Consider the following 14,273-nt stretch of genomic DNA (forward strand, 5'->3'; position numbering starts at 1 on the left):
ACGACCCGCGGTCGACTACGTGGGAATCCAGCGACATAGCCATTACGCTAACTGCTGGTTCCCTCCATCCCTTCTGAAGGGGTGATTTCTCACTGTCTCTCACTCTGTTTCTCTCTGGCGAGCACATGCACCCTATGGCAAAAAACAAAAACAAAAAACTTAAAAAAAAAAGGAATCACAAGTTCAATGAATAGATGAGGTTATAGCCTGTTATTTTTTTTCAGTTGTCCTCCATTTTCTTCCTTCCTTCCTTCCTTCCTTCCTTCCTTCCTTCCTTCCTCCCTATCCTCCCTCCCTCTCTCTCTTTCTTTCTTTCAAATTTTGCCAGAGGGTGTATGCAGTTGTTGGAGAGAAAGAGAAAGTGAGAAAGTATCCCCCATGGGGGATTGTCATGCTGCAGTCTCTCCTCCATCTCTCCCTCTTGGATTTTAGGCACGCGCACACACACTCACCTAGTATAGTTCTCAAGCCACTAGGTCTGGAACGCAAACCATGCAATCAGCCATATGTGACCCAGCCGCCTTAGCCACTATGCCACAGGCTGGCCTGTCCTCCCTCTTCAACGAAACTTTTGCCTCAGGAACTTGAACATGACAACTTTAATTAGGAGAAGAATGTACATGCACCCTGAAATTTTACCTGAATATGATCGTATACTTCCAAAGAATTCTTAAATTTGAGATGGATTGTCATTAAGGACTTCAAGACTATGGATTTTTTTTTTTTTTTTTTTTTTTTGCCTGAAAGTACATGTGCTTACCAGAGAGAGACAGAGGAGAGGAGAAAGTACCAACCCTTTCATGGGGAATGGTCACAACACAATCCCTCTCCATCTCCCTCCCTTTGAGATTTCGGGCATGCCCACACATGTACCTGGAGTGTGTCTCAAACCACTGGCTCCGGGACTGGAACTGCAAGGTCAGCCATGTGGGATCCAGCTGCCTTAACCACTAGGCCACAAAGCCAGTTCCTTTAATTTTTAATTGGGTTAAAAATCCATATCACTGTTTCAAAGTATATGCAATTGCAGAGGCTTTAGAAAGGACAATATTCATGTGCTTGAGCCCAACTCAGAAAAAAAAAAAAAAAAGTTAAATCAACCTCCTCCTAGTGCTAAAGAAAGGGGGAGGGCTTCAAAAATTTTGTGGAAAATGTGTATTATGAAAAAGACTATGTGTGTGGATTTCAAAAAGATTTTGCAACAAAATAAACTGATGCTTTAATTCCATTTTTCCACAGTTTCAGAAGTCCTCTCATACAGTGTCTCCTCTTACTTGGTGGTAGGTCAGGTCTGCTTGTTCTAAGGTTCATTGTGGTTGGAATGGAAAGGAAAGGCACAGTGAGATCAGGGGTAACTTGGCTTAGTAAACTGGTACCTAGACAGGCCTCCACAACTGTGTAGTGCTTTATTTATTCACTGCATTCTAGAGCATTTATTGTGCTCAAAAATTCAGTTGCTCATATACCAAGTGATGACTGATTGTGAGAAACTGACTCATGCTAAACACATGCCTAGGAGCCAGAACTCCCATTCCCACATTTTGATGGACAGTTACATTCGGTCCAGGTAGGTACATTCACCCGGAAACCCATGTCCTAAGCAGAACTTACTGAGTGGAAAATGGAGCAAGAAGAGATGGCCAGACAACCTACATGCCCAGTGTACCAGGCAGAGATGCCTGTGGTGCTTCTCATACCTGGGGAAGGTGCTAGACATAGTCCGTATTTACCCATCAGCCTCCTTGTCTGGGATTCATTCCTGATGGGCAACCCAGTCTTTGTCCGATTCCTTATGTTTGATTCTTTCTCTGATTCCCTATGTTTGTTCATTTTTCCCATTTAACTCTCAGAGGGAAGTCTTACTTCCAAGTCTTTGGGATCCCCATGCACAATATGAGGAATCTTTAAAAAGTTCATGGAAAATGTGTATCCTGATAAAAACATGTGTGGATTTTAAATATCGTTTGCATCAAAGTTAGCTTGTACTTTAATTCCATTTTTTCCACAAACTTTTTGAAGTACCTGAAAACCATATACTAACTATACGTCATTTACTCGACAACCTAAGAAACGTGATAAGTAGTGCTTATCTTTTATGTTTGTATTAGAATTAGCCAACCCTCATACTATTGCTGGTTTGAGTTTGTTTTTTTTTTAACTTTTTATTACAGATTAAGAATGCCCCAAAATAAATCAAAGATTTGGTCCAGAGCCAATGTGTATACTCAAGTGCCTGATGGAGGATGGGGCTGGGCAGTAGCTGTTTCTTTTTTCTTCATTGAAGTCTTCACCTATGGGATCATCAAGTCATTCGGTGTCTTTTTTAATGACTTAATGGACAGTTTTGATGAATCCAATAGCAGGATCTCTTGGATCATATCAATATGTGTGTTTGTCTTAACATTTACAGGTGAGTACATCTTTCAACCTAGCCATGACATGAGAAAATGCCTCCTCCCTTTCTTTATTAATTTGCTAGAGGGCACATGTGCTCATCAGACAGGGTTGGGGGAGAGAAGATTAGAAAGCACCCCCCATGGGGGATGGCCATGCCATAATCCCTCCTCTATTTCTCCTCTTGGGATTTTGGGCATGCACACACTTGCACTCATTGTAGTTTTCAAGCCACTGGATCCAGGACTTGAACCATGCAGTTAGTCATGTGGGATCTAGCTACCTTAACCACCATGCTACCCATTGGCTTGGTATGCCCCCTCTTTTAAAAAAATTTATTTTATTTTATTATTATTATTATTAAATTTAGTATAGGGCACATGTGCTCACCAGAGAGAATAAGAAAGCAAGCTGACAGATCCAGGACTCGAACCATGGTCGACCATGTGGAAGTCCATGCCCTTAACCACCACACTACCTGCTGACCCCCCGTTATGCCCCTTTTAACCTGCCTAATTCTGTAACGGTAGTTGGTGTGTGAGATGCGTTGTTCCCTTATATGGCCTGTTGACTCTTTGTACCCTTAATTGAGTAACACAGTTTTCAGAGGGTTGAGGATGAGCAAGAAGCAAGAGGCACTGAGGAGAAAAGCCTTATTTGCTGGCCTTGCCTGCCTTCGAGGATTAGACATCTCTTGGATTCTGCACACTCTAGGAGTCTGTCGATTACTTGAGGAGAGCAGCCCCAGTTCCACTGTCTAAAGAGGCACCACCAGAAGGTTCATGGCACGCTAGACCCCGATCTCATAAAAATATGCTCAGAAGACAGGGCAGAATCATGTAAATGTGCACATGGGGGGACTTTAATCAGTTCATGGATGCAGGAACAGACGGCGGCACAGCAGGAAAACACGATACTCTGTAGGCAACCCACATGGGAAGGTTCTTTGTTCAAGTCCAGAGACCTCACTGAATGCCAGTGTCTGTGATCCGGGGCAGGCTGAAGGCTGAGGGTGGATCATGGCATCAAGACTATCCACCAATTCGTCAGGACTCTGTTGAGGCCGCTCTCTCTCCTTCTCCTTTTCTGTCTCTCATGGAAGAAATAAATAAACTAAAACACTAACAAATTTATGGGATGCCTCCTAGCCTTGTTAAGTGTGCTGGATCCCACATGGCCAACTGAGGTCCGAATCTCAGCCCTAGCAGCTTAGAGAACCTGAGGGGCATGTGTGTGTGTGTGTGTGTGTGTGTGTGCACGCATGCACACACTCAAGTCCCAATGGGGTGAGAAAACAGGAGAATGGGTTGTGGTGTGGCTATGCCCCATTAAGACATGCTTTCTCCCCTCAACCCACTGGAAAGCACACATACCCTCTGGCAATTAAAAAAATTGGGGAGGGAGACCAGCAGATGGTGTAATGGTTACGTCGCTGGACTCCCATGACATAGTCGACTGTGGTTCAACTTGAAACTCAAGCTGGACACGTGTGCATACGTGCCCAGGATTCCAAGAGAAGAATAGAGGAGACGAGATTGAGGCATGGCCATCCCCTCTAGGGCGTGATTTCTCGCTTTCTGTCTGTCTCTCTCTCTCTGTCTGGTGAGCGCATGCACTCTATAGCAAAAATCTCTCTTAAAAAAAACTGGGGGAAAATGGAATTAAAGTATGGATTTATTTTGGTGTAAAACACTTTTTGAAATTCATGTATAGAGACTGGCCAGATCCATAGTGCAGTGGTTAAGCACTGTGCATGGAAAGCCAGATCCCATGTGTCTGACCAGGGTTCAAATCCCAACCTATGTCTAGAAAAATGTGTTGGGGGTGCACGTACATGCCCAGGACCCTCACGGGATGGAGAATCGGAGGAAAGGAGATTACAGTGTGACCAGGCCCTGAAAGGTATTGTTTCTTTCTCTCCTCACCTCCCCCTACATCATGTGTGCACACATGGTCTCTCTCATTAAAAAAGACAGAGAGGGACGAGAGGGAAAGGAGAGAGAGATGTAATGTATAAAAGGATGTAATGTAACATGAGAAATTTATGGAGACTAATAAGAGAAAAGGATGTAATGTAACATGACATATGCTGCAATCCCTTACCCCCTTGGGAACTTGGGCATGCACGCACATATCCCCACATGAGTTTTAAGCTGCTGAGTCCAGGACTCGAACTGTAGTGGACTACATGGGAGTCCAGCGATGTAACCACTACACCATCTGCTGGTCCCTCTGGTTTGAGTATTAGGATACTTAATGTTTAAATTGTGGAATGCAGGGCCAGCAGGTGGCATGGTGGTTAATGTGCTGGACTCCCACATGGCCCACTGTGGTTCAGGTCCCAGACTTAGTGGTTTGCTTTCTCACTAAAGAAAGAAAAAAAAGTAAAAGTATATTAAATTGTGAAATGCTTAGGTTTTCAGAAAGATTATTGAAATGAGTTAGAAGCAAAATTTTACATTTGATAATCTAAGAAAAAAAGATAATCCCAAAGTTTAAGTTTAAGCTCTTTTATAACCAAAGATAACAATGGAGTCAACAAGAAATTTTCAGTTAATGTTATTACCAGAACATAAGTCTTCTAAATGCTGTTATTCTAGTTGTCAATGCTTTGAGCCAACATTCTGGCTCAAATGATAATGGTTCCATTATAAGCTGCATTCAATATTGGCTTGCATTCTAATAACTAATATAATAGAGACGTGCAGACTAGCCCTAACAAAACTGAATCCGTTTCCCCCTCCACCTCTTATGGTCTAGTATGTCCTGTTTGCTTTTCCTTGACGCAACTCTCAATAGCTCCCTCTGCTCCAACTACCCAAGTCAATAGTAAGTAACGTATAACTAGGAAACTTATAATTTGCTAGACGGAACTGTCCCAGAGACGAAGTGAACAGCAGCTAAGCAAGTTATGATCCATCGGCTCCTTTGATTTCTCTGTCCATAGCAATCCTTCGTTAGGGGTGTATGACTGAGGGGTCACCGTCCATTCATCCTAGATCATTTTTAGAAACGTCAAATGACACTATCTGGAATTTGACCCCAACTTTTTAAAAAGAATCCAAAGAATGAATATATAAAGAAACTACTGGGTTGTTGGGAAAGTCATGACGCATTTTTTTGCATAGAAAAACATAGAAAAATACTCATGACTTTCCCGATGACCCAATATTTGGGCTGGCCCCATATCCTGGTGGCTAACGGAGCTGGATCCCACATGGCCAACCACAGTTGGAATCTTGATCCAGCAGCTTGAAAAACATGCCAGGCACGTGTGCCCCAGATCTCACCAGGATGGAGAAATGGAGAAGAAAGGGCAGAGACTGCTCCCTCGGAGAGTGCGCTCTCCCTCTGTCTCTCGAGCACACATGGCTTCTGGCAATTGAAAAGAAAAAAAAAAAAACAAAAACACAACCACACAGCTTACACAATCAATTAAAAAAAAAAAAAAAAAAAAAAAAAAAAAACACAACCACACAGCTTACACAATCATAGCAAAACCAGTTGTTATTACAGAATAGCATAACTTCAATGTATATCTAATGTTGTAGATGCTCATGGTGAGTATCTTTTACCTACTCTTTTTTTCTTTTTTTAAGGATCCCAAAGAATCTTGCCTGATTTGTACAAATGCTAAAATCCTTTCTGAACTGACCTGAATAGCCATCGTGTGGGCCGTATTGTGCACTGGCATCTGTCCACAGTGGTGACCTATAGGGCATGTGTGCTCACCAGAAAGACAGAGAGAGAAAAAAAAAACAAAAAATTACCCCTTGGGGGAATGGCCATGCCACAATCCCTTCTCCATTCTCTCGGGATTTGGGGTAAGCATGCACACGCGCCCAGCGTAAATTTCAAGCTGTCCTGTCCAGAACTCAAACCGCGGTCGACTCCATGGGAGTCCAGCAAAACTTCCAGCAACATAACGCCATCTGCTGGTCCCTGGAGGAAGGAATCTTACTGAGGCAAACACTGAAGCCTCAGGAATTCAACGGCACTTTCTGTTCCTCCCCTGCAGCTCCCCTTGCCACCATCCTGACCAACCGTTTCGGACACCGTCTGGTGGTGATGCTGGGAGGGATGCTCATCAGCACCGGCATGGTGATCTCCTCCTTCTCCCAAGAGGTGTACCACATGTACCTCAGCATCGGGATCATCTCTGGTGAGTGCGCTGCCCAGGCTCAGAGGTTCTCAACATACGTGTTTTAAAGAACAAGGAAGGCACAAGAGGAGATGAAACGCAAATTGCATTTCTTCTTTTATTTTCTTCTCCTTTTTAAAAAGTTTATTTCTTTAGGCAAGCAGGTGATTTGGAGGTTAAGGCAGTTGGATCCCACATGGCCAACTTAGAGGTTTGAGCCCCGAACCCGGCAGCTTAAAAATCATGCTGAGTTCCTGTGCATACCCAAAATCCAGAGAGGAGACTGGATTACAACATGGCCATCCCCCCAGGGGGTGATTTCTCACTTTCTCTCTCTCTCTCTCTTTCTCTCTGGTGAGCACATATACTGTATATTAAAAAACATATACACATTTTTTTTTCTTCCATGAGCAAGAGAAAGAGACAGAGAAAGAGAGACAGCAAAACTTCCAACAGGGTCTTGATGCCATAATCCACCCCTAGCCTCAGTCAGTCCCAGATCATAGGCAGGCATGTGCTTTCTGTGCTCAGAAGGTCTTGGGATACGAACCCAGACATCCCCAGGTGGGTCAGGGTTGCAGAGCACTATGTTTTACAACCATCCGGCCTCCTCAAATTGTATTTCTTCCTCTTGTTCTCATTTTTTTAATTAAATGATTGTAAACTAGGCTATGTGGATAGAAACCTGTACTCAAGTGCCTAAGCGTTTTTGGTTTTGTCTTTATATTTTTTTGTTTTCCTATTTACTAACAATGTAGACAACTTATTTTTTTGCTATACAGGTTGAGTCTCTAATCTGAAAATCCAAAATGCTCCAAATTCCAAAACTTTTTGAGCATCAGCACATTCCCACAACTAGAAAATTCCACACCTGATCTCCCGTGACAGATTGCAACCAAAATGCTGCACTACAAAAATATTGTACAGAATTACCTTCTGGTTATGCATATAAGGTGTAGGTGGAACATAAATGAATTTCATGTTTAGACTTGGGTCTCATCCCCAAGATATCTCATTATGTATATGCAAATATTGTACATTCGGAAAAATTCAAAATCCAAAGTAGTTTTGGTCCCAAGCATTTCAGATAAGAGACACTCAAACTGTAGTCCATAGCTAAAGGACAGAATTTTCACAAAGTAAAAGAACTGAAATTCCTTAGTGGGTATTTCTCAAATCAGGGCCTGAGGATCCAGGGCTTTATGGGGAGTGACAATCTGCTGGAGTTATTCTGGGGAATCTAAGAAACTTTGTTCCCTTTAAAAGGAGTCTACACATTACTCATAGATAGATAGATACACACACACTTTCTAAGATTTGCACACTTAAGATCATATATTTCAGGACTAGCAGATGGCATAATGGTTACGTCACTGGACTCCCAAGTCGTCGACCATGGTGTGAGTCCTGGACGTGATGGCTTAAAACTCACGTTGAGTGTGTGTATGCATATGTGCCCAAAATCCTGAGAGGAGACTAGAGAAGGGACCATCCCCCCCGGGGGGGGGTAATTTCTCGCTTTCTGTTTCTCTGTCTCTCTCCGTCTCTCTGGCGTGTATACACACCCTATAGCTAAAACCTCTCTCAAAAAAAAAAAAAAAACACATACGAAAACCAAAAAGGTCATATATTTCTGCAGAAGACGTCTTTATTTCCAAATACGACCCTTTTTTTTTTTTCTTTGTTTTGCCACAGAGCATGTGCCTGGCCAGAGAGAGAGAGAGAGAGAGTGAGAGAAAGCAAGAAATTACCCCCAGTGGGGCATGGTCGTGCTGCAATCCCTTCTCTATTTGTCCCTTTTTTTGTGATTTTGGGCATGCATGCACACATGCCCAATATGTTTTTCAAGCCACTGGGTCCAAGACTTGAACAGCACAGTTGGCCATGTGGGATCCTGTCACCTCAACCACCAAATATAATTTTTACATTAAAGCTATATTCAGTAATAGTTTTGTTCCGTCTGCATTATATAAATTTGAAAAATGCAGAAAAGTTAAAAAAAAAAAAAAGAGAGAGAGAGAGAGAATCGTTTTGATACTCCTTACATCCCAAAACATCTGTTGCAGGTTATTCATACTTTTAATGAAACCCAGTTTTCTTTGCAATATCACCTTCTTCCAGAATGAATTATTGGACTCCCAAAATTTCTGATTCAAGAAACAAAAACTGGGGGAACCAGCAGTTAGCATAATGGCTATGTTGCTGGACTCCCACGTAGCCAACCGCGGTTCGCGTCCCAGACCCGGTGGCTTAAAACTCACGCCAGGCACGTGTGAGTGCGTGCCCAGGATCCTGAGAGGAGAATGGAGGAGAAGGGATTGCGGCGTGACCATCCCCCCTGGGGAGTGATTTCTTGCTTTCTGTCTCTATGTCTCTCTAGCTGTCTGGCAAGAGCATGCGCCCTATAGCGAAAACCTCTCAAAACAAAAACAAAAACAACAACAACAACAAAAACTGCAGATCTTTGAATGCATCTTTCCAGTAGCAAGACGTGTGTGGTCCTCACTGTTCTGACTCTCCCTCACAGGCCTGGGGTACTGCTTCAGTTTCCTCCCCACCGTAACCATCCTGTCACAGTACTTCGACAGAAGACGCTCCGTAGTGACTGCGGTCGCTTCTACAGGAGAGTGTTTCGCGGTGTTTGCTTTTGCCCCAGGTAGGCGGACCCCCGTTATCTCTGTATTCGTGTGGACAAAGGGAAGCCACTCCGATATTCTTTGCTACTTTAACTTTTGCCAACAATGTGGATGATGTTCATTTTAGGCATAATGAACTCATTTGCCTCATTTGCCCTCTTCTCTCCAGCACGTTTTTTTTTTTTTTGGATACATCCTCCCGAATCCCCATTTCAAACATTCAAACCACTTTGGGACCAGCAGATGGCGCAATGGTTACATTGCTGGACTCCCACATAACCGCCGTCTGAACCCCAGACCTGGTAGTATAAACTCACACTGGGCACATGTGCATGCGTGCCCAAAATCCCAAGAGGAGAATGGAGGAGAAGAGATTGCAGTATGGCCATCTGCCCTCACCCAACCAGTGGAGGGGGGAGGTGGTGACTTTCTGCTTTCTTTCTCTCTCTCTTTCTCTCCAGCACGTGCATACGCCCTATAGCAAAAATCTCTCTCTAAAAAAATAATTCAAACCAGTTTAATAATAGTCCAGGTTTACATCAATAGGATGATACTCGACAAATGTCCAGTGGTGAGGCTTTCTCGAAACATATATTCCACAGTAATGGCATGATTTGGGATTGTTCATACTATACATTCTCTCCTTTGTCAGAAGAGCTGTATTTCATGTAGACTTAAGTTATGCTAATAAAGTCAGTTCTACTATCTGTGTGTGGGTAACCTGATAGCAGAATGTGTATCCCTGGCTTATTTCCTTATCTTAATGTTAATATGTGAATTACACTCTAACAAGTTGTAGAGAGATAACCTTGGATCGGAGCTAGTGGCGCAGTCGGTTAGCACCCAGTTCTTACGCGATCAGTACCAGATTCGTTGCTTCCTCAGAAGTTCTCCATACACATGGCCGTGTGTTGCATTCTGTTCCTAGGAAACACAGTATTCCATAACGTCCGAAGTTCTTCAGGTGGTCCCCAAACCCGAATATATGTGGGCATATAGAGAGCGAGGCTAGCTGCAGTGGCTCGCAGTAATGCAATGCTCAGAGATGCTCTGCACTGCTGAAGACACATGGGAAGGTCCCGGGTTTGCTTCCCGAGGTCTCCCTGTGCGTGCTAGGCATGCGTGTTGCAGGTCTGGAATCCTGGCTGGCTGGGAAGGGAGTGGATGTGAGGACCCTAGTGGATGGCCTGTACCTCCCTCTCTCTCCAGTTGAATAAATAAATAAACTTAAATACACACACACACACACACACATAGAGAAAAGGAAGAGACAGAGAAAAATACTAATGAGGTGAAGGGCAGGCATGTAGGTGTCATTCTTCCTATTTGTTGTTGGTTGGAAATGTTTCCAAACTGAATGTTGAGAGGAGAATAAATCAGTAGACAGTGAATTTCCTGGAGTGGAGACTGTGCCTCAGTGAAATTTGTTCCCTGGCACTGGGCAGGGAACTTAGTAGGCACTCAAGAAAGATTAAAGGGAGAAAGGAACATTAGACCAATTACTGCCAGATGAGCACACAGAGCACTTGGAAGTGTGCAAGCCTAAAATATTTTGCAATTCTAAGTTTTCCCTATTAACGAAGGGGACGAGAGCTGTGAATTAAACAAATGCTAGCAAGACTAGTAGAGCCTCCCGAGGAATGTGGGGTTCTCCGGCCACGCTGACCTAACTAACCAGGTTACCAAAAGTCTACACGTGACTGCCAGGTCTCAGAATCAGCATACACTAAGTTGGGGGCGGGGGGACAGCAGATGGCAGTGTGGTTAAGACACTGGACTCCTACATGGCTGACTGGTTCGGGTCCCAGACATGGTAAAACTCACACCAGGCACACGTGTGCATGCCCAAAATCTCAGGAGGAGAATGGAGGAGAAGGGAATGCAGCATGATCATCCCCTGGGGGGTGATTTCTTACTTTCTCTCTTATTGTCTTTCTCTTCTCCAGCAAGTGCATGTACCCTATGGCAAAAAAAAAAAAAAAAGTAGTGCAATAAGTTGAAATTGTAATGAGCATCACTTAACCTCTCTGGGATGATCAAGAAGATGCTTTGAGATCTTGTGGGGCCTGGGCTGTCCTACTGCAGCTCTGGAACTTAAAGCTCTATTCATATCCTCCACCTCACTTTTCTGGTCCAGCCCAACTCCTAGGCCACCTCTGGTCAGCAGCTGAGGGCCCAGCCTAGTAGCAGAAAGGAGGAGAACTCAGGTTGTTAAGGACACACCCAGACAGAAACAGGAGAATTACATCATTTAATTCTAGGACAGTCATGTGAGCTTTTAGATTCTTAGCGTAGATGCTTAGCTTTTTGTTGTTGTTTTTGCTTTTTGTTAAGTTTACTTATTTCTTCTGAGAGAGTAGGGGATTGAAGACCACCACTAGGGTCTTTTTCTTTTTTCTCCCCTTTTGGAGAGGTTTTCGCTATAGGGCACGTGCGCTCTCCAGACAGACAGAGAGAGACATAGAGACAGCGAGAAATCACCCCCCAGAGGGGATGGTCACGCTGTAATCCCTTCTCCTCCACTCTCCTCTCGGGATCTTGGGCACGCATGCACATGCGCCCGGCGTGAGTTTTAAGCTACCGGGTCCGGGACGCAAACTGCGGTCGACTACGTGGGAGTCCAGCAACATAGCCATTACGCTAACTGCTGGTTCCCATACCACCTCTATGGTCTTCATGCCCCAGGTCACCCCCAGCCTTAGCAGTCAGAATCAAGGGCACATGCTCATACACACTCGGTGTGCACAGGGAGTCCTGCAGATGAGAACCTGGGACCGTTCCGCATGGTCTCAGCACCATGGAGCACTGCTTTGCCGCTGCGCCACTGCCACCAGCCTGTTTTTATAATCCACTACTCCCAAGGACTGAATGCATGGAAATGTGATGATACAGCTCAGAGGCTAGTACGTTCCTTTTGCAAAAGACCAGACAGTGAATATTTTAGGCGTTGCGGATTACGTCTCTCTGCCCCAATTACACAACTCTGCTGTTGCCGTGTGGGAAATCCATAGGCGAGGGACACAAGTGCGTGGCTGTGCTGCCCTCAAGCCTGAGCAACAGGTAGGCAGGGGAGCGATCGGATCTGCCACGCGAGCCTGCTCAGTGAGCCTTGATGTGGGTCACAAACTTATCTCCCTTCTGTGCCACTATCTAGAAAACGTACTCTCCAAAGCTCTGTCAGAGACCTGGGCTGAAAGTTCGGGTTTTATATAAAATAAGTAGTATGTATATTTTCTCCTCATTGATTCATAAAATGCACCAAAACCTAGAATAAAGAACAGTGCAGATCGAGTGCTTTCACGATGCTGAATACATTTTCACAGTGACACAGCCATCAGACTAGATGCCCTGTGAGGTTCACCCACGTGGGAAGGGTCCAGGTTCGTGTCCAGAGACCTCCCTGAGTACACCCATAACCTAGGGCTAGCTGAGGCCGGGGGTGGATTGCAGCATCGAGACTGATGGGGTTCCTGTCTCTCTCCCTCTCTCCCTCTTTTTCTCTCTCTCTCTCTCTCTCTCTCTCTCTCTGTGCCTCACTCATGGTAGAAATACATAAATAGTCTTTGTAAAAAGCTTTTTCAGAAAAATTATTACTAAGGCCAGCAGATGGCATAGCAGTTAAGTCGCTGGACTCCCACATGGCTGACCGTGGTTCAAGTCCCAGACCCAACGGCTTCAAACTCACACCAGGATCATGTGCATGTATGCCCAAGATCCCAGGAGAAGAACAGTGGAGAAGAGATTGTGGTGTGGCCATCCTCCCTGGGGGGTGATCTCTTGCTTTCTGCCTCTCTATCTCTCTCTTCAGCAAGCACACACTCCCTATAGCAAAAAAATCTCTCCACAGAAAAAGAAAAATGATTACTAAATGCAAATCTCTATCTCTTTTTGCTATTTTCTCCTGGGTCGCGAGTCCCTTACTCACCTCAGATTTGGTTTCTTCATTCCTTCCTCTTCCAGCCATCACAGCACTGAAGGAGCGCATCGGCTGGAGATACAGCATCCTTTTTGTGGGCCTGCTACAGTTAAACATTCTCGTCTGTGGAGCCCTGCTCAGACCAATTATTATCAGAGGACCAGGGTCACCAAAAATCGTCACGCAAGAAAACCGCAAGGAAGCGCAATACATGCTGGAAAACGAGAAGACGCGAACGTCAATCGACTCTATCGACTCAGGAGTAGAACTAACTACCTCACCTAAAAACGTGCCTAGTCACACCAACACAGAACTGGAGCCCAAGGCCGACACGCAGCAGAGCCTGGTCAAAACCAGCGCCAAGCAAAGGGAAAAGAAAGCCCCCCTATTAGACTTCTCCGTGCTGAAAGAGAAAAGTTTTATTTGCTATGCATTGTTTGGTCTCTTCGCCACACTGGGATTCTTTGCCCCTTCCTTATACATCATCCCTTTGGGCATCAGTCTACACATTGACCAGGACCGCGCTGCCTTTTTATTATCTACAATGGCAATTGCTGAAGTTTTCGGAAGAATCGGAGCTGGTTTTGTCTTCAACAGGGAGCCCATCCGTAAGATCTATATTGAGCTCATCTGCGTCATCCTATCCACGGTGTCTCTGTTTGCCTTTACTTTTGCTACTGAATTCTGGGGTCTGATGTCATGTAGCATATTTTTTGGGTTTATCGTGGGGACAGTAGGAGGGACCCATATTCCGCTACTTGCTGAAGATGACGTCGTGGGAATCGAAAAGATGTCTTCTGCAGCTGGAGTCTACGTCTTCATTCAGAGCATATCGGGGCTGGCTGGACCGCCCCTTGCAGGTAACACACAAAACACAAGGCTCTGCCTCCTTTCCCTTGTTAGTTGTCCTAGCTTCCTGTTCAAGTCTAATTTTGAAAAACCTAGTTCCATTTTTAAACTTCCATGGAATTTTAGAACTGCCGGGGATTATGCCTGAGCCAGGTTGGCCCAGATGGTGGTGCAATGGTCAAGTGTCATGCTTTCTGAGGTGGACCTCCATGAGAAGGTTCTGGAAGTCCAGAGACTTCCCTGAGTACACAGGACACACATGTGCCTGTGGTCCAGGGTTGGCAAGGGCTGAGGGTGGATCATGATGTTCAGACTGTGTGTGTGTGTGTGGGGGGGG

General features: G+C 44.7%; 2 protein-coding genes across 6 annotated transcripts in view; one reads left to right on the top strand and one right to left on the bottom strand.

The window, feature by feature from the left end:
• Positions 1–14,273, bottom strand: part of ARSG (arylsulfatase G) — a 141,413-nt gene that overhangs the window by 115,063 nt on the left and 12,077 nt on the right. The window lies entirely within an intron of this gene.
• SLC16A6 (solute carrier family 16 member 6) overlaps positions 1–14,273 on the top strand; it is a 24,993-nt gene that overhangs the window by 6,430 nt on the left and 4,290 nt on the right. Inside the window, exons 2-6 of one of the 4 annotated variants that reach the window (XM_027771151.1) lie at positions 1,240–1,280; positions 2,172–2,410; positions 6,413–6,556; positions 9,063–9,191; positions 13,132–13,947. In XM_027771151.1, coding sequence (XP_027626952.1) covers positions 2,179–2,410; positions 6,413–6,556; positions 9,063–9,191; positions 13,132–13,947 — 1,321 coding nt within the window. In that variant the 5' untranslated portion in view covers positions 1,240–1,280; positions 2,172–2,178. Of the gene's footprint in view, positions 1–1,239; positions 1,281–2,171; positions 2,411–5,993; positions 6,219–6,412; positions 6,557–9,062; positions 9,192–13,131; positions 13,948–14,273 lie in introns of those variants that run through there. The other 3 variants (XM_027771153.1, XM_006146746.3, XM_027771152.1) reach the window with 3 other exon arrangements.

Source organism: Tupaia chinensis, unplaced genomic scaffold (assembly GCF_000334495.1).
Source record: "Tupaia chinensis unplaced genomic scaffold, TupChi_1.0 Scaffold000187_1, whole genome shotgun sequence".
Lineage (NCBI taxonomy): Eukaryota > Metazoa > Chordata > Mammalia > Scandentia > Tupaiidae > Tupaia > Tupaia belangeri.